Here is a 23,361-nt window from a genome sequence, read left to right as displayed (position 1 = left end):
CCACGAGTGGACACCTTAGCCTCCTGTTTACCAGAGCCAAAGAACCTCACGGAACTCCAAGAAACCTCAAGCCACGCCACGAGCCAACTCAGACATCCAGCAACACCACGAGCCATAGCAACTTCCAGCAACGTCGCCTGTCGCTCTCCAGCCCTCAACCACATCAAGATCTCAAGAAACTCTGAATTGTATTAAAACTATTACTTACCATCTACTTACCTGTTATCCTTCCGGGTTCCAGCGCCAAAGGACAAATACAGGTACCGTCTGATCCCAGGACGCTACCCAATGTGTGTGTGTGTGTGAGGGTTTGAGTGTTTTATAAAGGACGTAGAAATCAGAGCTCACACCTGTCGGCGTTCTCTTCCAGAAAGGACTGTTTGTTTTTTGTGCAGGCGCTGTTTTATCGGTCTTCCTCTCACAAGGCTTTTATCTGCAGCTGGGAGCCACTGTGGGAACGAGAACACCAGTTTGTGCACACACACTGGAAAAAGTGGAAATCTCAACCAAGTTCCCTTCCAGAAAGGACTGTTTTTTTGTGCAGGCGCTGTTTAATCTGTCTTTCTCTCACACGGCCTTTATCTGCTGCTGGGAGCCACTGTGGGAACAAGAACACCAGTTTGTGCACACACACTGGAAAAAGTGGAAATCTCAACCAAATAAATGGCTATTATTTCAACCTAAACCCAACAGAACCAGAAAACTCAAGGGGGCTCTAAGGTTTGGTTTAGGAAGAAGTCCTGAAAGATTTCACAATCAGGTGAGTCAAAACATTCACAGCTTCTCTGCTGGGTTTTAAAGAAAAGTTTTTCAACCCTAAAACATTAGCAAATCTGACAATATCAATATTTCAGATGATGCTGTTCATCTTTTAAAACCTTAAACTGTATTTTAGCAGTTTTAACAACTGTATGGACTTAAAGGTTTGACAGTTTGTGCAGGAATGACCTCAATATGCAGGAAAATTTATTTAACCTGTGACTTTAGTGAAAGAATTTAGAAATTCTCTCCTCTGTAAATCTATCAAAGCTCTTAACTCCTTGTCATTGAAGATTTAGACGTCTAACTATGTTATGTTTCCGACTTTTTTAGTAAGATATTTTTAGTTTTTAAAGGATTGGACACAAACTCACCTAAAAAGAGTTTAATTATAAACAAACGCTTCACATGTTTCTGCCTGTATGGTTTCTCATCCTAAAGCTTTAAGTCTAAGATAACCAACCATGTCCAAACTCCAGCGCATGGGCTAAGTGGGACAGATATTTTTTTCATATTATTTCTGGTCTTCACATACAAAATTCCCAGTAATTTGGGTAAAAATATATTTAGATGTACTTCTGTTATGTGTGAAGAAATTAAAATATCATACAGCAAAAAACTTCATTAAAATGTTCCCACTTATTGAAATTCATCAACAGAAACCGAATATTTTCCTAACCCACTTTCTCCCCTTTTTGGAGTCATGGGGTTGCTGGAGTAAATCCCAGCAACGGTTTGGCACGGCCACACAATCACAGAAAAAACAAAAACACATTTACACCAAGAGTCGATTTTGAGTCATCTGAATGATTTTGGAATCCTGGTGCTTTGGGCGTGAATCTGCCCACATCATCAAACTCCTACCACTGTGCTTGACTGTTTTTGGTCCTCAGCAAGAGCTTAGCTTTCTGGAAAAATCTTTCCCTTTTAGTCTGGTTTTATAGAAAAATAAATGAATCATTGCATCAAAAACAATCCTTGTATTTTCAAGTTTGAATATAAAGTACTTTAAATTTTACTTCCTTTCTTTTCACTAATTTAGTGCACGTGACTTCAGCATGAAGTGAGGCTTTTCCTGCACTAGAGGCAAAAACGCCATCAAAGGTCTTTTTCAGAATGACTCTCAGCTCAAAGAGCTGCTGCCTATGACCAAATCTGAAGATGAATTCTCAGAACATTTATTCATAGGTTCACATTTCCACAAGTTATTACATGCTCCTGTAAGGAAAAGAACATTTACAGAGCATTTTAGCCTTTGAGGGAACCCCCAAGGTGGAACTGAACAGCTGAGCTAAAGAAAACGTGACAGGACAAGAGATGTTCGGTGAAGGCCAAATGAGGATGTGCAATAAAAAAGATCAAACTTCTGTTGAGGTGAAAATGTTAAATCAGAGCAACCTTTGAAAAAAAACAAACTACAAAATAAAGTTTTGTTTCTGGTTCAAACCAGAAACCAGTACTCATTTGTTTTTGTTTTTTAATTCTATGTCCATTCAGGAGCTCTGTAAAAACAAGTGAATGTACAGAAAGCTAAAATCCTTCAGAGCATCCTAATGTTCAATGTTCTTTGGTTCAATGTCTGTTTTTGTTAGTTCCTATTTCCAGTTGGTTAACCCTTGTGCTATCTTAGATGACCCCTCCCTTACATTGACGTGTTCTCCCTACCATGACAAAGGTGGATAAAGGTGGAAAGATTTCATGTAATCCATGGACACCAGTGAAGATCACAAATCATTGAAGAAAAAAGGTTCAGAGCACTGTCTAGTGGGTCTAGATGACCCAACTCCCAATGTTAAAGTGCCTAGGAGCACAAGGGTTACAGGGTCATCTAGACTCAGTTGATAAGTTGACGATGTTTCGCTTCTTATCCGCTTCTTATCTTCTCCATTGGTAAATACAGTTTCTTTCCAAATGAATTGAGAAAGTCTCTTGGATGCAAGACAAAACGTCTTCACCTTAAAAAACTTGATTCCTTTTTAAAGACCCAATGAAAATCATATTTTTATGTTTTTAATATGTTCTTGTGTCATTTTTCTCATGATGCAGGAATAAAATTAAGATTAAAATTGCGTTTGAGTATTTATTCAAACCGCTGTGAATCATTAGCAGATGAAAAAAAAATCTCTGTGCGTGCCATGACGCAAAATTCTAGTGAACTACAGCCTTTCTGCAGAAACTATGTCCTGAAAAGCATGTCAGGTTTTTGGATTTTTCCATAGAGGTAAATGTAGAAACAGAAAGAAATGATGGTGACTTTGAGTGGCGAGACAGAATATTTGGATTTTGCTATCAGGGAAAATTAGCCAGAATTAAATTCTTCCCCACACCCCACATTTAGGCTGATTAGAAATATTTTAGTCAATCTTTCCATTTTTTTATTTTCAACCATATGTCAAAACGCACACAAAAACAGCCTCATTGATTTTTTTGATTGCAAAAAAGCAGAATTCATCTACAGTTAATGCGAAAGAATTGTCCTGATGAAAACAATATCAGCATTTCTCAGGTTGGACTTTTGTTTTTAGGTGACATATTTGTGAATTAAGCTTCCTAAGCTTCATCCTGAGACTGTAAACTGTTACACCCCTGTCTGGAGGCTTGTAAAAGGATGTAACATAAAGCTAAAAGGAACTAATTAAATAAATGACTCAAAAACTCTCACAGACAAAACCCAGGCTGAAAATAAGCTGGGAATTTATTTAAAGGAAAACTCAAAACTACACAAAAACAACCAAAATACAAGGACAAGGCCTCTAACAATACCAAACAAAGTTAAGCTCTGCTGCCGCCAGCTGGGGTGGGGGGGGTGTTCAACAGAAGATGTGGCAGCAGTGCTCCGGACAATTGGGGCTCCAATCTGCACACAAATGTAGGAGGGAAAAAAACGAAGACAGAACCTTCCACTGCAGCAGAAAACAGAGACAGATAACACCACAAAAGAACTAAAAAAAAAAAAAAAAAAAAAACAATATTACGGCCACAGCCGTAACATTGAGCTTGGATCAGTCAGCTGCTCTAAATGCCTGACAGGATTACAGTGACTCCATGAACTCTGCTCAGTCTGCTGCTGATTCACGTGACCAATATTTGATGCCTGAAAGTACTGCTATTTGTTCGTTTTTATTTTATTTTCTCAAACTGATGAAAAAATACAAAATCACACAAATATTTTGAGGAAAGAAGGCAGCACAGTCAGTAAACGACCGGTTCCAGACGTAACGTGGACTGACAGCGGGTCTTATGTTTCTTCTCAGAGGAACAAAAACAGAAGCTTTAGAGTTTGATGCAGGACTTTAAGAACATTCTTGAGATTTTTGGTGCTTTTTATCCAAACTAGAAAGTAAAAGAAACTTCTTCACATCATTAAAATCTATTCAAAAGATGTCAGAGAAGGAGGCTCACAATCAAATATCATGAGAACAGGTCTGAGCAGCACTTTTCACAGGTTTGTGCAAACTTTCACATTTCCCTAAACTGTATGTGACACTTTTAAAGAGTTCATGTAAAAAAGTGACCTACTTTTTACTTGCAACGCAAAGGCAAATATCAGTAAAACCCTATGATTTTAGCCACGTCTTGTAGAAATTTGGATAAAATCAAATGGAGGTGTACCACTTGATCGCAGAACATGTGGCTAGATAAAGCAGAATAACCCAAACAGATTAGTACAAATCGCTCAATCCTGGTCTGTTTAACTGTTCCCTGTGCGTTGATTTCTGCTGATTAGCTGACTGAACACACCTGGTCCAGGTAACCAGCAGCAAAAAGTGCAGGGAGCGCTGGAAAACAGGCAGAGTGAGGAGCAGTCCTGTAAATATATATCATAATATATAACAATAATAAAAAAAAACTGATGAGTTAGTGTGTAAAACTGTATCCTATTTATTACAAAAGACTTTTTTTAAACCAGCTCTTTTACTTAAGACTAATGATTTGAGCTGAACGTCACCGTTTTTTTCAGTCCATGTCAAATAGAAATGCAGGAAAGAATTTATTTTCAAATGTTTTATGAAGTTTTTCTCAAAGGGTTGAATCACAGAAACACACCGCAGCGGCAGGTTTTTTGTGTGTGTGGGGGGGGGGGGGTAAATGAGTTGAACACTAATTCAGAGGGAATGTCTTTTAAAAACTGGATTGAACAGCTTTGATCTATTCATTTATCATTTTAAATAACGTTTCCAACATGTATCTGGTTCTGTGATGTCACAGAAATGAAAAAAAAAGTAAAATGACATTAATGTAATTAATGGGTTGGACTAATTAATGTTACAGTTGCTAAAGACTGACATCAAGGCTGTTTTGCTGATATGTCACATTCACAATTCCTTCATCTCCCTAAATATGTTCATGCAAACAGAAGGTCTTCAATGACAATTCTTTTAAATGAAATTCCACTTTCTTATGGTAGAATTATGACCTCACAGTTGCTGCAGATCAATCTCCCCTGGAAACGCTTCTGGAACTCGCCTAGTAAGTGGTGGCGTTGCACTACACGCCTTCAGGTTCTTCTCTTTAGGATCCCAGATTCAGTTTGAGAAACAGACACCAACTGGATCTGTAACGTTCACAACTTTCTTATTTAATAAAGTAAAATTTGAGTGGATTGGAAAGATTTTTCTAAAACAATTTTTCAGATTTTTTAAATAAAATGCCTCCAATATTAAACTGGTTGCAAATTTGTGCGTCAAAATAAACTAAAAATGAACTGTGATGTGGTTGTTTATGCTTGAATGCACATATATTTGTGAATTTAGACCTTATTTAGCGTTGACGACGGGTGTGACACCATAGACTCATTGACTTGGTGGATAATCTCGGAAGTCACCCAGCATCTTCAAGAAGCAAATAAGACTGAGTGGGATGGGTACATGGACCAGTTTACTCCACCAACCGCAACAATTCTTAAAAAATGTAAACTGGGTCGAACAAAAAAGTTTTAAAGCTCTGCCGGATCTGTCCACCTGTCGCAAAAAAAACATAACTATTTGCACAAGGAAAAATTGTTCCAAAATCTAAGCTGAAAATTAAAAAAATGTCTTTCACAGTTTTCATTAATAGAAAATTCAAAGAGTTTTGAACAAATGTATTGCAGCCGCCTATAAACAGGTTTATTCTGGGTGTAAATATGACTTTTTAGCATAGGGGTCAATGGGAAACTGCTGACACAGCCTCCAGTGGTCATGTGAGGAACTGCAAACTTCCTGGGTTGGGTCAAATTTTGAAACCGCAATTGCGGGGATTGGCTAAACCTATTAATCTTAATATATAAACATAAACTTCTCATTTAAAAAAGAAAACAATCCAAAAAGGTTTTGTAGGTAGAGAGGCAGACATAAAATATTACAAAATAAAAGAATAAACTGTGAAATATTTGTTAGATGGAACTACAGAGACGCTCTGTAGCTGATTTTTGTGACAGGTTTAGTTGAAAGTTACTAACACATGTAAACAAACAAGATAAATGTGAGTAAAAAAACAAAAACAAATGAACCAATGAAGCAAAAAACCCCAAAAAACACAAAAGTTGAAAAAAAAAGGAAATTTTATTGTAAAGCACTTTTACAAAATACCCTGTAAACAAAATTAGAGCAACTAATGACAAACGTAAAAGTTAACTAATATAAATAAATAACTCTACAGTTTACTGGTTAGTGCCCGTCGGCTCTTTTAATGGCTGGAGTGTTAAAAAAAAGGTGCTACTTCTAAAACAAACTTAAACCTTTTCTGCCCGTTTCCACGGCAACAAAACTTTGGGTCCTTTAAGGAGGGTCTTCAACTTGACATTTTACGTAACTAAAACCTAACTGAAACAGCCACAATGTGGGAACATAAGCTAGATAATACTGTGATTTGAGAGTGGAGCCTCTCCTTGTTCCCTCAGTTTGTGCCTCCTCTTCCTCAGCTCCTGCAAATGCAGTTACACACATTTCATGTTGGCATTTAAGGAGCACAGCGAGGAATTTACTGTTCAAGGGGGAGGAGAGCACTGGAAGATCTACGAACGGCCACTTACAGTCCTATTTCAACCCCGTTTGGACTGATTTTCGCTTAAAATGGCAAACGTTTGCCACACGGAACGCATCACAGGGGTCATTTCTGCCTCAGAAACCCCACACTCTAAGGACGACGCTCAGATATTGATCCCACAGTCATCAGCAAAAGGAGTGATAGATCGATAGCTGCAAATCAGCGAAACACTTGAATGGTTGGAGATTTGTCAGTAGGCTGCACATACGTTCACAGGAAAAGGCCTCTGATGTTTTGAACGAGAAGATCCGCTTCACTTTACGCCACCAATAACAACAGCGTTTCAGTGAACCTCTGGCAATGACACAACTTCTGCAACACCAAGCTATAAAATAACATCCTCTGTCCTTCCACAGGGCAGAGTACAACTTCTCATACACAAAAATAAAACAAACATCAGACAGAAAACAGTTCAAACAGACTACTGATCGGACTGATGCTCAAAGAGTCGAAGCGGTTGAGAAGCAAAAGAGGAAAGAGTTGAAGAAAGTCGAGACGAGACGCTTTGATCAAGTCTTTATCAGTCCACACAGACAGGCTGTGTGTGTGTGTGTGTGTGTGTGTGTGTGGGTGGGTGGTTGGGTGTGTGTGTGTTTGTGTACGGAAAAGGAAAGAACATTCAGCAGAGGTCAAGCTTCACCCGTCGAGTTTTCAGAGACTAGATGCAACTTTCGGTGCGTTCTGATTGGCCACTGGCTGAAGGTAAAGGGGAGGGGTTTTTAGGACTCCTGAGGCACGACTTCCATCACCTTCTGACACCAGGCTGTGCTTGAGACTGAAAACACACACAAACACAAACTGTGAACATCTATAAAAGAGTTAAATCCATTCATCTTCTACTCCTGCTTCGGGTCACCGCGGCTTATTCCAGCTCCTTCAGAGTGAAGCAGGTGGGGTCCAGGCATTCACCTGTCCATTGTAGAGATGGACACACCAGGCATGTGACGCGCATTCAAGAGCGCGCTAAACCCGGGTTCTTGAATGCGCGTTTAGCCCATGGTGTTCACACTGGACGAGCAGGGAGGTTTTTTTTTTCTTCCCTTTCCTTTTTCAACTAATTACTAGCGCATGTCCGCCACCTATAGTTTGAAGAAACTTTGTGCGAAATGTCAACGCCGTGAAAATCCTGTGAAACTCCAGGCCTTTTCTTTCACAGCTCTATTCCGATATATGAAAGACCGGATTTCATGTAATTCTAACCAGGCGCAATTAGCAGTTATTAATTTCTCCTCCATGATCAATTTTCAACCGGTTGGCACTTAAATAAAATTTTGGGAATTTAAAGAGGTGACATCCATACGAAACTACTAAATGCACGTCCCTGATTGGTCAAAGTACCACCTGGTTTTTTTGCTTGCAAGGCGCGTTCAATGGCCGCGCGCCCGAAAACAATCGTTAAAACTTCCATTGCCACACGTGAAAGTGAGAGGTTTGAACACAGATGTCTGAAATATGCGTTTGGTAATCTTTTCGTTGGAAGTGGCTGCTTGAACGTGCGTAGCTGAGGGCGGTGTGCGCGTAGCTTAAAAATAACCATTGAGAACATCCACACAGAAAGAGCACATCCGGGAATTGAACCTTCCAGCTGTAATGCAACAATGCTAACCGCTACAACACCCTAAAGCCCTAATGATATTCCTATTTAGATGGAAAAAGTCACAGTTTGAAATGCAACTTTTATTTGTACTGTGAATAGTGATAAAATATATCCCTAAACGTGAAAAGACCTGTTTAAAATTGTTGCTTTTTTCATTCTATGCAAAGGGTTTTTTCTGTTGTAAATTGTGCACCTTTCAGCATTTCCCTTAAGGTATCGCCACAGCAAACCAGCTTTCACTGATTCTCACAGGTGGTTCCTGTGTTATCCAGTATTTTATTTGGGCTGGGGACAGGCACAGGGAGACCCGGACTTGGGGCCCCCCCTTGTGGCTACATAGTTGGGCAGTAGGGCGATCGATGCACTGATGAACTATTTCTGGCTCATAATGATCACATGAAACAAAAAAATTAATTTATATTTTTTAAACAAAGGACTACAGCGTGTTGAACTTACAGATTCCATGCAGCAGCCACTTGGGTTTGTTTTGCCACCAAACACCAATGAAGTAAACGGGCAGCCCGGTGGCGATGATACCGAACCCGATGGCGCACTCAATCGGAGTCTTCCAGAAAGACACGATGATGAGGAAGAGGCAGGCCAGAACGAAGCTTATCGGCAGCAGGATGTTGACCTGCGATCAGAGGGGAGAGCAGAGGTTTGTCAAATTCCTCCGTCAGAAGTTCTGCAGCTTTATTTCACTAAGGAACAGTTGGAGGTTGTTTGTGAAATTCCATCATCCTCAGTGGAACCTGGGTCTTGGCAGAGAAACAGGAGTTCTTGGTTCAGGAGTTCAGTCTCCATGGGTTTTGAACAGATTCACTCATGTAGACCGAATGTCAACAACATCCTCATTAATCAGCTCTGTGTCGCCATCAACAAATGAATCACAAATCTGCAGCTCGACTGGGAGTCTACCGAGCTGCAGGAATGTGACGGCCACAGAGCGGCGGGAGAAGCTGATGGAGGAGGAGAAGCGGTGGAGGCCAGCAGGGTTCTGTGGCTGTTCTACTGACCCAACATGGTAACACCCTGCAGATCCTACAGCCTCACTGAGAGACGTTCTCCCATCAAACCCACTTCCATCACTTCAGAGAACTTCCCTCTGAGCAAAACCACAACCAAATGCTACAATAAATGACTTTATGGCCACATAACAAATTTAGTACATTTTTCTAAAAATGAAGTGAGACTTTGCAGCTCAGTAAGAGACTGGTCCAAATGGCTATTTTATTGTGAAAGGCTGCAGACCCCAAATCTACTCTCCATGCAGGTTTGTCCCTTTGTCTTTAATGGATTTAAAGTAGTCTTTATCTACACCTAGAAAATGCTAACTTTTCTGCTCCAGACTCAAGAATTCCCACTCCCCACTTCTCTTCCTGGATATATCTTTCATTTAGTGACTGCAGGAAGATCTCAGCCTGCTATCTCTCAGGGGGTTGGTGATCCTCGACAGTTTCCTTTTACTACAGGAGGTCATTAAAGACGCCTTGGGACTTCTTTCTTTAAATTTGTTATTTCAAGGTTTTACAGTAAAAAAATAGACAGAAATATGATAAAGTGTTCCAAACTATCAGGAACAAAGACGGAATGATGCAAAGGAAAGGTCTTTGTTGAAGCGCTGATTCATGGCTCTTTGTTGACGGCGGAAACAAAGAAAACATTTCCTGCTGCCAAAGAAAAATGATGCAGAGTCAACGAGGACACGGATCGGCGGAGGAGACAACTGCAGTTCCTCCACCTCCGAATGAAATCATGGATTTAAGGTGGACTCACTTTGATCGGCCGCTCCAGCTCCGGCTTCTTGTGCCGCAGCCACATCATGCCGATGATGGCCAAGGCGATGCAGAGCCAGTTGAAGAAGCTGAAGAAGTTTATGACGGAGAAAATGTCGTTGGAGAAGGCATATAGCAGCGTCATCAGACACTGGAGAGAGGAGAGAAGAATAGGGGGTGGGGGGCTGGTAAATAAACAACAAAAACATCCTCCGACAGGTAACCGGAGGTGACTTTAGAATCGGGGGGGGGGGGGGTACCCACGGTGAAAATGAGGGAGGGGAGCGGGGTCAGCAGGGTGGGGTGGATCATCGACAGCAGGTTGGGCAGATGACCCTCCCGGGCGCCTACAAAGAACAACCTGAGGGCGAAGAAGACGTTGGTGAGCTCACAGGGGTCCGCCTCCCAGCTGAAGGAGTCTGTGGAAACGGGTGGGTTACCTGGAGGACGTGAAGAGGGAGCCATTCACCGAGCCAAAGCAGGACAGACCCACAAATACGGGGATGATCCACGCCATGGGACCCAGGTGGTGATTGCCAAAGTCCTGCAAGAAAACATGACCAGGAACGCAGTGAGAGTTCTGCATTAACGGTGAAGAACAGGAGTTTGGCTTCATGTTTTGTTATGTTATTTTAAACCTAAAACTCTTCTAAAACAAGAAGAAAACCCACATCAGAGCAAAGTGTAACTAATAAATCCACATTTGTGAGTTCTAAGTCTTTCTGCCAACAAATCCTGTGTTTTGAGGTCAACGAAAAAACTAAAATATTCTTTTAAATGGAGCAGAAGGGGGAAAAAAAACAACAAAGCCCAGCAAAGATGGTAACAATGATGCTCTTCTCCTCCCACAACTGCCCCTCCACCACCACCACCACCACCACCATCAGGCCTCCTTATGAGAACCTCCAGGTCAAAGCTACTGGATAATGTTTCAATTGTTCACAGAACAAAACGTGATTAAAAAGTTACATTTTTATTGAGAAAGAGCAGCTTCGATGAATTGATGGTTTCTAGAATTTACATTTTCGGTTTCCATTGGCAACCGGTATTTACGCTCCCATCCCACCAGTATCACAGAGAAGAGAAAGGAAACACTTCAAAGAAAGCAAGCAAGTTATTCTGATGAGAGATAAAATGCTCCAAATGAAAAATCTGATTTTATTGATTATTTGTTTGCAAATTAAATACACAGACATTGAATATTATTGTAATAAATGATACAAATTGGTTAGAATTGGCATTTTTTGGACTGAATTATAAGATGAACAACATTTATTGGTGATTTCTATATTTTTCTTATTTGTTTTTGATCAAAATCAAACCTAACGTGAGAAGTTACCTGTTCTGGTGATTTTATGTGGTAGTTTTTTGGTTTTAAGAGAAGTCAGGTGTGGTTTATCAAACATGTAGAGTTGACGGGAGATCAGCTGTTGCACTCACCACAGCCACCGCCTCTGAGCCCAGCATCTGCTGCGGCGACAGCGTGGTGAAATACGCCAGGTTGGTGAGAACGTACACGGCCGTGACGATGGGCAGGGAGATGATGATGGCCCGAGGAAGGTTTCTGACACACAGACAACAGGTTAAAGCTGCAGCCGTTCACCCGCTCGTCAGGAAACTACAAAGGGAGACTCACTTGTAAGGCTCGATCATCTCCTCTGTGACAAAATTCAAGTAGTTCCTAAAAACAGAAGAAAAGATGTTCAGAAAAGGAGCGACTACAAAAGATAACAGAAGCAGGCGGGTCGGCACATCCACTCACCAGCCGCCATAAGCAAACAGGCCGCTGTAGAGCGCCAGGCCAATGTTTCCAAACTCATAGTTGGATCCCTTGAAGGAATTTTCTGGGAGAAGATCGTCTGTGTCACCTGGGGAAAGAAAAAGGACTTAAAGTGAACTTACAAATACATTTCATTGTAGGTCAAAGATCCACTCTGATGAAAACTGGGTTTTTGGTGTTTTTAACATGTTCTCATGGCTTTTTTCTGCAAATGGAGGACATAAATGAAACAAAATTAAGCTCAAAATTACACTTTTTAGTGTTTCTTTATTAAAATCAAGATGAAAAAAATGTGGTTTGAAAGATAGCCTATTGGTGGCATAGAAGCTCTCAGCAACGGGGAAGGGAAAGGGGGGTGGGGTTGCTCTGCCCCAACAGTCCCACCCACAACTCAGAGGTGAATTTCTAACAAAGTCCTGTCGCTCTGCAGAAACTATGTCCTAGAAAACGACACACGTTTTATGATTTTGGCTAAAAACACTATAATCATAATTAAAAGACCCCTGGAATGCCTTTTCTTTCCTGTTCAAGCTGTTTCAGATTTCCCATTTTCCCTATTTTGCCTCTGTGCCATCCTCATCTGACCGGGCAGATTAGGAACGCAGGTGGAGGAAAATGCTGCGTCTGCCCCCACAGCCGGAGGCAGAAAGGGAGGGCCTCATTTGTCTGGAGGCTGAGCTGGATTGTGGGGATCCTTGCCACATTCCAGCCCTCTTCAACATGGCCGCACATTCTCAGACACGGTGGAGGTTGCTAAACCAACAGCTCCGGGCATTGTGGGCCCAAGCCGGGGTGCGGCGTGGGAAACACTAAGGACAGGAACCGGGATAACGCACAGAATAATCCCGCCTGCTGCACCACAGGCGGCGCCAAGAGAATGAAGCCCAGCTGAACCACAACTCAATATTATTTAACTCATTTAAAAAAACTCAGCTAGTTAAATATTTTTCTTAGGGTTTTAAGCGACTTTAAGCAATATTTCAAAAAATATAAATAGATATTACATGGAATATAATATACATTTTTTTCCTAAATTTACTAAAAACCGCAGTTTTGTCACGACTTTATGAGCTCAGCTTTTCGCCAGTTGACTTATGAAAAATACTTAAAATACTAGTATAATTTTTAATTCATCTTTTCTTTTCTTTATTAATCATTGAGCTCCAACATGTCCAAATCCTCTCAAATGTGAAAATCTGTTTTTCTTCCTTTAAGTGTTTTGTAGGCGCAGATTTTACATTTCTACGCAAGTCAGTGAAATCAAATATTTTTAAAACTAAATTAGAAAAAGAACAGAAAATTTGTTTTCTTTGAATTTTACTTAGGAAAAATGTTTTTTCCGGTCAGATTTTTCTTGTTGCTGAATGGGCATCAGCTTCAAAGAGGTGGCACTGCTGGGTTTTATTAAAAGAGAAACTGCAGGATTTCGGGAAAAGGATTTAAAGTTTGTGTTCAGACATTTGATTTTCAGAGATTCAAAAAAAAAAAAAAAAGTAGAACCTGTAAGTGCATCTAATAACAGAGTAGCCTGATGTACAGCAGCCATCGCTTCTGAAAAGAGGTAGAAATGTTCTGTGCTGAATTTTTTCTTAATGTCTATCCAAAAAAAGAAGTAAACCCTCCATAAGTGTGAGGTAGAGGCTGCAACAGTTCTCCTCAGGCTTCTGTAGTCCGTTTCACGGCTCGTCGCTCTTGTTCCTCGTCTTCGTCGTAAAATCCGAACAACGCCTCCTTTCTCTCTAACCTTTTCATCTTTACATGACTCATCCTTTTCTCCGTTTCTCCTCCAACATTTTTCCCAGACTAATCAGCTCCTCTGTAGCAGAGTCTCCCTGAAAACCGGTCGGGAAAGACTCGTGACGAAGGGACAGGTGAGAACATACGGATACACGCAAATAAATCCCTAAGACTTCAGCTCCTAAATAAAAGCTTTTAAGAACCAACTTTGATGAAAACTGTGTTGTTTTTTTTAACATGTTCTTGTAGCATTTTTCTGTTAACCTTAACATCAAAATTGCATTTCTGAGTATTTCTTTATTCAAATTGTTGTGAATAAGGAGCAGACAAATAAATACAGTTAAAAAAAGAGCTTATGCAGGCCGGGCCACAAGCTCCTTGCTCCAAGCTCTCAGCAAGAGGAAAAAAAAAAGGGGGGCGGGTTTGCTTCACGCCAGCGTCCCGCCCCCAACTTAGAGGTGAATTTCTAATGAACTACTGCCACTCTGCATAAACTATGTCCTAGAAAACAACACATTTTTTGATTTGGGCTAAAAACAGAATAATCATAATGAAAAGACCATTGGAGACACTTTTAAAAAGATAAAAAGATGATTGGAATGGAACTTGAAGACATCAAACTCATGAAGTTCTTCAAGTTTGGGATGAAAATTCTTTTGCTTTTCTTCTTTTGAATAGATTTTTGGAATCCCTTCAGTCAGAATAACTGATGAAGGAATCAAGAAACAGATGTGGAGATTATTTTTCCCCAACAAAGGATTAAAGGTTTAAAAGGTTTTAGTATCATAGATTCTAGCTTTTAAGGTTTTGTAAATGAATCAACATTAAAATAAAGTGTGTTGCTCATTTTATTCATCTCTAGACTTAGATTTTATACAAGGAAAACTGAGAAAAATGGCATTAAATCTGTTCCTTTTTGCTCGAATTGAAGTTTTTCTTGCATTGTTTGTGTTGCCTTGAGAAAACTTATTTTGTAAATATTTCTAAATGAAGTGAATTGAATGCAGGAAAGCTCCATCACACCGCCGCCCTTTTGTTGGGTTTTAACACAGAAAGCAGCAGACTGTGCTGCTCCTTCCGCTTGTATTTTGCTGCAACGCCTGAATTTAAAACTGTGGGAACAAACGATCGTGGCTCCTCACAACTCACTGTTCTGAGTGTTTTTCCTCTTTTTCTAGTTTTACTTTATTTGTTTTTTTCAAACATGGAATCAGACTTTCAGATGCACACAAGTATTTTTTTTTTTTGTGGTTCTACTTCCTTCTTTTCACTACCGTCTGTCATTATTCATCAGTTCCTTCCTCTTCTTCAGCTTCATGGCTTCAGGAGCGATTTTCTTCATTTGTGATGCCAAAAGGAGCAAAAAAATACAGAAAAGGTTGAGATTTATGCTGCACAAAAAGACACATTTGTCTGTTTTTAAATTAAAAGAAATAACCGAAGTAAAAATATCATTTTAGAACAGAAAAAGTTGCTCACAATGTCAGAAAAATGAGGTGAAGAGCAGATAAATGCTGACAGGTCTGATATTAAAACATGAAAAGGATCCACAGAAACAAAAGCGGCTGGACTCTCTCTCCCTTCACTCCTCCTTACAGTGTGCAGATACCTGCCTGCTGAGTCGTGGTTTTCCTTGGAAAGAGTAAAAATAGCTGAAGCTGTTGGAGTGGGCGGTCCCTTTAGGACGGAGGTGAAAGAAGCTCATTTTGTGGGATCCGTTGCAGGAAAACATATGGTGTCAAAATAGAGCCTAAAGTATTGCGCATCAAAACAGTAAAACCGCGCATCAAAACCCCAAATCTGCGAATCAAAATGCATAAATTGAGAACCAAAACCCACAATTTGCAACCAAAGGCCTTTCCCCAAAGCACAATCCTATTTCTCAGCTGCCGATTTGTTTTCTCGCCATTCTGAAATCCTGTTTTTGAGTTGCAGTTTTATTTTGAAACTGTCTTTTTGATATTGCTTTGAATATTTTTTTTTTTATTTTGAATATTGCTGTGCCAGGATGGCACAGCAATATTGTTTCTCTGTTCAATAATTCCCTCTGTCTGTAAACCCTGAAAAATATTGAGAAACCTTATAGGTTATAACATATTTGATTAACCCTAGTGACAATCCACGGGCAATTATTCCCAGGTTGACATGACCGATCCTGACACTGTGGTAAAAAATGTTCTTTGTTTAATCCACAAAAGTCATGAGAAGAGCTGGATACCCCGCTAGCATTGAGCTAGCTAGCATGCTAACACAGGAGAACAATGGTGGTAGTTTTTCATGCAACATCTAACTTTCTAACATCTTTTTTCACTAGCAGCTACTGGTGGAGCTCCTCATCTGAATGTGCTGGCGTCCTCTGGTTAAATAAAGTACAATTTTGATCTTTTAATATAGTAAAAGATATGAAAAACATGAGAAACTTACCGGCACATTCTAAACTGGTCTGTTGACGTAAGACTCGGTCTTATTCGGTAGCCAATGAGCTTCTGGATATCAGGGATGTCCCGCCTCCCCTCCCCTTGACTGACATGTCGCTGTTTTTACGTGTCGACAGGTTTTAGAATCAAAACCGCAAAAAATAAAAGCGCAACTCAAAAAATAAAAGCGCAACTCAAAAAGACAGTTTCAAAATAAAACTGCAACTCAAAAACAGGATTTCAGAATGGCGAGAAAACAAATCGGCAGCTGAGAAATAGGATTGTGCTTTGGGGAAAGGCTTTTGGTTGCAAATTGTGGGTTTTGGTTCTCAATTTATGCATTTTGATTCGCAGATTTGGGGTTTTGATGCGCGGTTTTACTGTTTTGATGCGCAATACTTTAGGCTCTATTTTGACACCATAAAAACCCACCTTCAGCACACAAACCTCCTCAGGGAGAGCTGAGTCTGCAGGCTTCTTTCACAGAAACGTCAACCCTGCACAGCAAAACCTGGTTTTTCACGTGCGGATTAAGGCAGCAAAAGATAATCAGATTACAGTGATCCTGAAATTAGGATTCCAGCAGACTCTGACCTCCTGAAGAAAAGATTCTTCAAGGAATGACACGGATTTTCTGTTCATTCTTAAAGCTTAGTCTGACTTTAACCCCAGAAAACTTATGGGGTCGGCTGTTTTTATTTTTTATTTTAAGTTTAATTTTATTTGTTTGTTTATTTTTTCAGCAGTTGATTTTTTACTCATTTTGAGCAGCAGCAAACAAAAAAATCATTTAACTTTTAATTTAAATCATTTAATTTAATCATTTAATTTAAAAACTGTTATATTTTTTTTATTACAGATGCTGCATGTCCCTTTGCAGTTCTGTAATTTGCTTGTTGAGAGTCTCCTTCATGCAGGACGCACTCCAACAACCAATCAGCAGCCCGGGACAGGCCTTGTGTTTGCAGATGTAATCGGCGGCGCTCCGCCAGCTTTTTCCCTCCATCGTCATAATGAGGGGGTTTTCTGGGATAAACAGCAATTAGAGGTAGAGAGACGACAATGACGAGCGGCAGAGATTTAAGGGACGCATCGGGATGGAAACCACATCAAAAGCGGATCTTCCAGGACTAGAACTGAACAAATCCGTGGAGTTTAGCTGCTTTAGGAACAAACAGGTGAGGTGGGTCAGGATCTGCTCAGGAGTGAAAAGTGAAAACGCTCTCGGCTTATTTTTGAAGAACCATAAATATGAAAAAATGAAGACTTCCTTAAAGGAATCTTGTTTTTGTATTAAAAAATTCATGAACTTTTAGGCTAAAATCATGAGATTTGGAGGAGAATCGGAGCGTTTATCTTCCTGTTCTATCCTTTCTCCTCCCTGTGTTCCTCTTCAGCTCTACATCTGACCGCTCCAGCTCACACCGAGACTCCCGGTGGTCAGCTGATCTGACCCATGACCCCCTCACATTCAGTCTTCGTGTGTCTTTTCCTCCTTTGCGCTTTCTGTAGCTCCTCGCTCCTTTCCTTCTAGCTGTTAAACTTTTGAACTTTGAGGAAGTGCAAAAATATATCATGTATAAGCAATATATTTGACAAATAAAGCTGACTTGACGATGAAACTTTTTCTTTTTCTAAACTTCTCAAGCTTCTTCTGCACAAACATGAGGAACTGACCACATTTTTGGAGCACATCTGAATGTGGAATTTTTGATTTAAAATGATCTAAAAATCACAAATACTAAATGACTCACTTCTCTGCCCTTTTCAGATGCAGACCCGCTGACTAAATTCGTCAGGGTGATGTTTCAGTTCTCGGCGACCTGCTGAAGCTTACAGCGTGTTGAAGTTTGGTTCAAAAGGTGCAAGGTCATGTTTGGACTCCTGGCAGGGAGCGGCAGAGAGACGGCCATTTGCCAAATAAAAATATATATATATACACACAACTGAAGCCTTCTGTTAGTCTGATTTCTGTTTCTGTGGAGTTTATCACCTCAGCTCATCCACCTTTAAAGTTTTGCTGCAGTGTTTTGTCTGGACCGGCGCCGTGTTGATGTATCTCAGCTCAGACAGGAAGCGAAGCAGCCGTGTGAGCACAGCTACACTTGGCTGCAAAGCTAAATGATGAGGGGTGGGGGGTGGGGGTGTTCGAGTCCACAGTGACCTGCTGGAGAGCTTTTTAGATCACTGATACTGAAAGCATCAAGTTAACTCGGATTTTAAAGTGAGGTGTCTTTTCAGTGATGTTAACCTGATGCAGGAAGAAATGTCCACTAGAGGACAGAGTTCTCCCTATTAGTTTCTGATTGTGGAGGCAGAAAAAATAAAATCATCTGCCCAACATTAAGTTACTTTGTTTCTGCTTTCACAAACAAAACTCAAGCGTTTTCCAGGTTTTCCAGCACCACTGGGAACCTTGCTGTTTGTCATTTGGACACTGCTTTCACACCGGTCTGTTTGGTCTGAACGTTTGCCTCATTTCTAAAGTAAGACTCTGAGCTCTGAAGTGGGAGAAAAAAACAATAACTCGTTAAAAAAGTATTAGATTTTCTAAAAATGTTTATTCTATAATACTGGAATTATTTTTCTACAAAAGGTTTGAACTTTTAAAGTTTAAACAAGAGAGAAAAGGGTGAAAATGTCCATATCTGTCTGAGAAAAGTCTATAAAGTGTTGTGAGAGGTTTTACATCCCCAAAACATCTGTAATTTGCAATTTTCACCTATTGCAGGTTATTTTTAGAACCTCTGCGATGAACGAGGGAAAACTGCACAGCAGCATCACTTCTATCTGAACGAACCATAAAAAAATCAAAAGGAGGGATGAGTGGCATAAAAGGCACCGGATCAACTGTCAAGCACGGGGGAGGGAGTGTGATGATTGGAACATGTTTGACAGTCTTTTTTTAACAAAACTAACAGAAATAAGTAAAAAATTGTATATTCAGTCAAATTATAAATTAATTCAATATTATGATACATATTTATGTGATATAAATGTATCTCTTGTTGTCGTTAAGGCAGCTGGTTTCTTTTTTAGGCGTGGCAGCGGATGTTGGTGACTCCACAGCTCGTGAGCCATACCTTGACCAATCTTGACGAAGCCGATGATGATGATGAGAATGAGCGCGAGAAGCTTGGCTGCAGCAAAGAAGTCCTGCACCCTGGTGGCCGCCTTCACGCTGTAGCAGTTCACGAATGTCAGCAGGACTGCAGAGAAGAAGTAAAGAAACTTCACACAAAGTCACACAAAACATGCAACAGCTGGAGGACGGCAAAACCACACGTCCTCCTGCAGGTATTTCTGATGCTCCTGTTTGTTCTCAGGGTCGGTCCACCTTTCACTCATCCCGGGAACACGATGTGCCCCAGTGTCTTTCTCACAACACCATGCAAGCTGCTGAGGAATTCACAGTGATGGAGGACAAACAACATTCTTCCCCACTGTACCCCTCTGTCTTTGTAGAACTGCATGTACAGCTCCTGAAAAGACCCCAGACCCCATTAAAAGTGATTAACCAAAGCAGCAGGTCCTTCAAAGCTTCTAAATCAGGTCGGAGCCCCAACAGAAAGACGAGGCGGCACAATGGGGCTCTGTACTGAAGAAAGGCAGACAAAAGGGAGAAAAGGGGGCTACGGACAGTAGAGGACCGGACACGTGTTGGGCTCAGAATGGCGCCAAAAGCTTCCAGACTGCAGAAGGCCCTTTGGGGCCACATGGGTTCACACAGGATCTGAATCGCAAACAAACGTGTTGAACAATAAGACACACATCTATAACAGAAGTGTAAAAAGGTGAAGGTCCCAGCGACCGGGACTACTTTTTTATCATGTGCTTTTGGTCAGGATCTAGCCTTCAGTCAACCAGATCAACACATATGACACACATGCATGCATGCGCAGCATCATGCCTGTCTGCACAGATGAAGTCGGACGGCGTCGGAGTTGAATGGATGGATGGAGGGATTCCTGCTGCATGTGGAAGTCGGAGCGCTTTGTGTGCAGGCAGAGACTGGCGCAAACTGGCCGGTAAAGCGGCTTGTAATCCAGAGTTAATCTTGTTAAGACTCAAAGCGCAAACAGACTCTGCTTTCCTGAAACGCCATTATACTGGCAGGTCTAGGACTCAAATCTGAGACTGTCATTTGTGCTTTCGAGCACCAAATCTCACCAACATGAAAGATGTCAGAATAAAAGCATCTGAATTATTAGGAAATATGGCTATGTCAAAAGGTGAACAGCAAATTATTAAGAAATAGCCAAAGTTTTACTAGATTTTTGTGAAATGTTTGAATAAAACAATATAATCATTTTAAAAAATTTAAGTATTAATGTTTAGTTTCTATTCAAGAGTTTTGATTAATATCAAATAATATGTCAAAGATTTTTAGAACGAAGTTGAAAAATGTTTCCCTATAAAAAGGTCAGACTGTGAGCTGATGTAACAAACGCCACAGTTTTCAACACTATTGTCAATTTGGCGCCTGCGCAGATGGAGGAGTCCCCACGTGCTCCGCGAGCGCAGGTGGCATTCACATTGTGGCTCACCTGCGCGGATGTTTTATGTGTGATTAAAACAGGAAGCGCAAAAACATTTCACATTCGCATCATCCGGTCCGGTTCGGCCCGGGTACTCACGGATGCAGAGGCAGGCCACCAGCTTGGCCCCGTTCTCCGGTACCGGGCAGACCGGGAACAGCGGCTTCAGCAGATAGGTGGCGAAGACGTAGGCCACGATGTACTGCGAGGACGGCCGGATGATGAGCAGCTCGATCCAGAGCTTGAGGAACGCCGGCAGGGAGCCGTACACCTCCAGGATGTAGGCATAGTCCCCCCCGGACTTGGTGATGGTGGTACCCAGCTCCGCGTAGCAGAGAGCCCCCACCGTGGAGAAGACCCCGCACACCGCCCACACGATCAGCGACAGCCCCACCGAGCCCGCTTCCTTCACCACCCCCGTCGGCGTGACAAAGATGCCCGAGCCGATGATGGTGCCCACGATGATGGCCACGCCGTTCAGCAGGGTGATGGTCCTCTTCAGAGCCACGCCGTCCTCTCCTCCCGCCGCAGCCTCCCCTTTGTCCTCACTTCCCGGTGTGCCCGCCGGGCTGGACCCGGGCGAGGACAGCATCCTCTCCATAGCCTGCTTGTCGTCCTCTCTGCCCGCGGACGAGTTGGAGTTTCTCTTCTTGATGACTGCTGCCATCGCCGCTTCCTCGTTCTTCTCCTGCCGCGCAGAGCTGCTTCCTTCTCCCGGGCTGTGTGTCCGCGGATGCTCAGGCCGCCCTGAGCCTCGAGCGCGTCGGGGTTTCTGTTTGACTGAGTCAGAGGAGCGCGGCGTCTCGCTCCGTCATGGTACTAAAGACATATGGAAATGACGGCCCTCCTCCAGCGGGGACGGCCCCGTTTACGGCTAATCTTCCACTTCACTATAAGTGCCGTTTGGACAGCGCCATCTAGCGGCACCTACGGGGAGCTGCTACTACACATCTTTAACGAAAGTGTTTTTTGGGGCAAAATGTACAATTTAATACGAAGATATTTCCTTACAGAAGTGTCAAATTCTCACATAAAAACCAGCAAATTCTTAACATCAGTTATTTTTCCAAACTTCTTTTTTAAAGGCACTTTACAAGTATCCTACAGGTAAGTCAATCAAAAATGTGCAAAGTTTATAAATTCCCTCCACCCCATAACCGTCACCTAACATTATATAAGCTAAATTCTAAATCTTCACGAAAGAAATATGCCAAAAAACGAAAAGCTAATCAACATTGCTAAAAAGTTCACTTAAAACTATAATTTAAAAAAACATTTCTAACTAATTAAAACCCAAAATGAACAAAAAACAACCAAAGAAAACAATCTTAAATCTATGTAAAAAGTTGCATTTAACAGTAAATATTACATAAGATAGACATGGATCATTTTCCTTTCAGGGGTGACCACAATGAATCAACTTCCTCCAGAGGATGTCTTCTGCTTCCTCTCTTTTAACACCAGCTAGCTTCGTGTCTCCGTTCACTGCATCCATAAACCTCCTCTTCTGTCTTCATCTCAGCGTTTCCCAGCCCTGGTCCTCAAGGTACACTGTCCTGCACATCTTCCATGTTGTCCAGCTTATCCTCACCTGATTCAGCTCATCGTGCAGAAGCCTGACAATGACAGTCATCAAAGGCAGGTGTGTTTGAGCAGGGTTGGATTGAAAAAATGCAGGACAAAGGTCCGGGGTTGGGAAACGCTGCTCGAGACCAGAGGTGTCAAACAGGCCTCGAGGGTCGGCCTCCTGCTGCTTTTAGAAAAATTTCTGCCTTATCTGCGGCTGATTACCTTGATCAGGTGGGTTTCGCCAATAAGGTGCTTCAGTGGCAGGTTGGTTGGAAACATGTTGTAAACAGGCCCTCGAGGTCTGGATTTTGACACCCCTGCTGTAGACCTCTTGCCTGACAGTCCTAGACTCAGCAACCTTCTACCAATATATTCACTGTTTCTCCTCTGGACATGTCTGAACCTTCTCAGTCTGGCCTCTCTGACTTTATCTCCAACACCTTTAACATGTGCTGTCCCTGTGATGTAATCATTCCTGATCCATCCTGGTCACTCCCAAAGAGAACCTCAGCATCTTCATCTCTGGTACCTCCAGCTCAGCTTCCCATCTTTTCCTCAGTGCCATTGTCTTCAGGCCCAACAACATGGCAGCTCTCACCGCAGTCTTGTACACCTTTCCTTTCATTTGAGCTGAAACTCTTCTATCACACTCTTCTATCCACCCATTCCAACCTTTCTGCACTCACTTATTCACTTCTTTTCTCTCCTTTACTCTGAACTGTTGACCCAAGATCCCTCTCATTTATGTTGCGGGTAACCTTCGCTTCTACAAACGCACTTTCCTTCTCTCCTTCTTCGATCAACAGTAGTCCAACTTCCACCGGCACCCTATCGCTCAACAGCACCAATGGCGGTCGTTGTTAACCTGGGTCTCGACTGACCCGGTATAAATACCGCAAGTCTAATTCGCATATTTGGCAAAGATATTATGTCTGATGCCCTTCCTGACACAAACCTCTGTATTTATCCGGGCTTGGGACCGGCAGAGTGTGACCCTGGCTCGGGCCCCGCTTGGCTACATTCAAAATGTGTTTATAAAAACGCCACTTTATACGTTTTCTGTAGGCAAACCAATCAAAAATGTATATGAATTCACTCCATCAGAATTATTGGCTTTACATTATACAGGCCTAAGCTTATTATTAAATCTTCATGAAAGAAA

At 41.6% G+C, this 23,361-nt stretch overlaps 1 protein-coding gene and 1 long non-coding RNA gene across 2 annotated transcripts; one reads left to right on the top strand and one right to left on the bottom strand.

The window, feature by feature from the left end:
- Positions 1-618: 618 nt before the first annotated feature.
- Positions 619-18,038, top strand: LOC144992475 (uncharacterized). Its single transcript, XR_013656451.1, has 3 exons — positions 619-760; positions 13,741-13,809; positions 17,864-18,038. It is a non-coding gene; the product is annotated as an uncharacterized LOC144992475 (long non-coding RNA).
- On the bottom strand, positions 3,437-22,037 carry slc7a5 (solute carrier family 7 member 5). The gene is made up of 10 exons (XM_023955954.2): positions 20,730-22,037; positions 19,176-19,301; positions 11,921-12,026; positions 11,795-11,839; positions 11,599-11,722; positions 10,599-10,702; positions 10,423-10,519; positions 10,160-10,309; positions 8,840-9,017; positions 3,437-7,561 (listed from the first exon to the last, which is right to left on the bottom strand). The coding sequence occupies exons 1-10, from the start codon at positions 21,295-21,297 to the stop codon at positions 7,506-7,508; spliced, it is 1,554 nt and encodes a 517-aa protein (XP_023811722.1). The 5' UTR covers positions 21,298-22,037; the 3' UTR covers positions 3,437-7,505.
- Positions 22,038-23,361: the final 1,324 nt, after the last annotated feature.

This window comes from Oryzias latipes, chromosome 6 (assembly GCF_053564925.1).
Source record: "Oryzias latipes strain Hd-rR chromosome 6, Olatipes_Hd-rR_3.1".
Classification (NCBI taxonomy): Eukaryota; Metazoa; Chordata; class Actinopteri; order Beloniformes; family Adrianichthyidae; genus Oryzias; species Oryzias latipes.
This window is presented reverse-complemented; position numbering and strand designations above follow the sequence as displayed.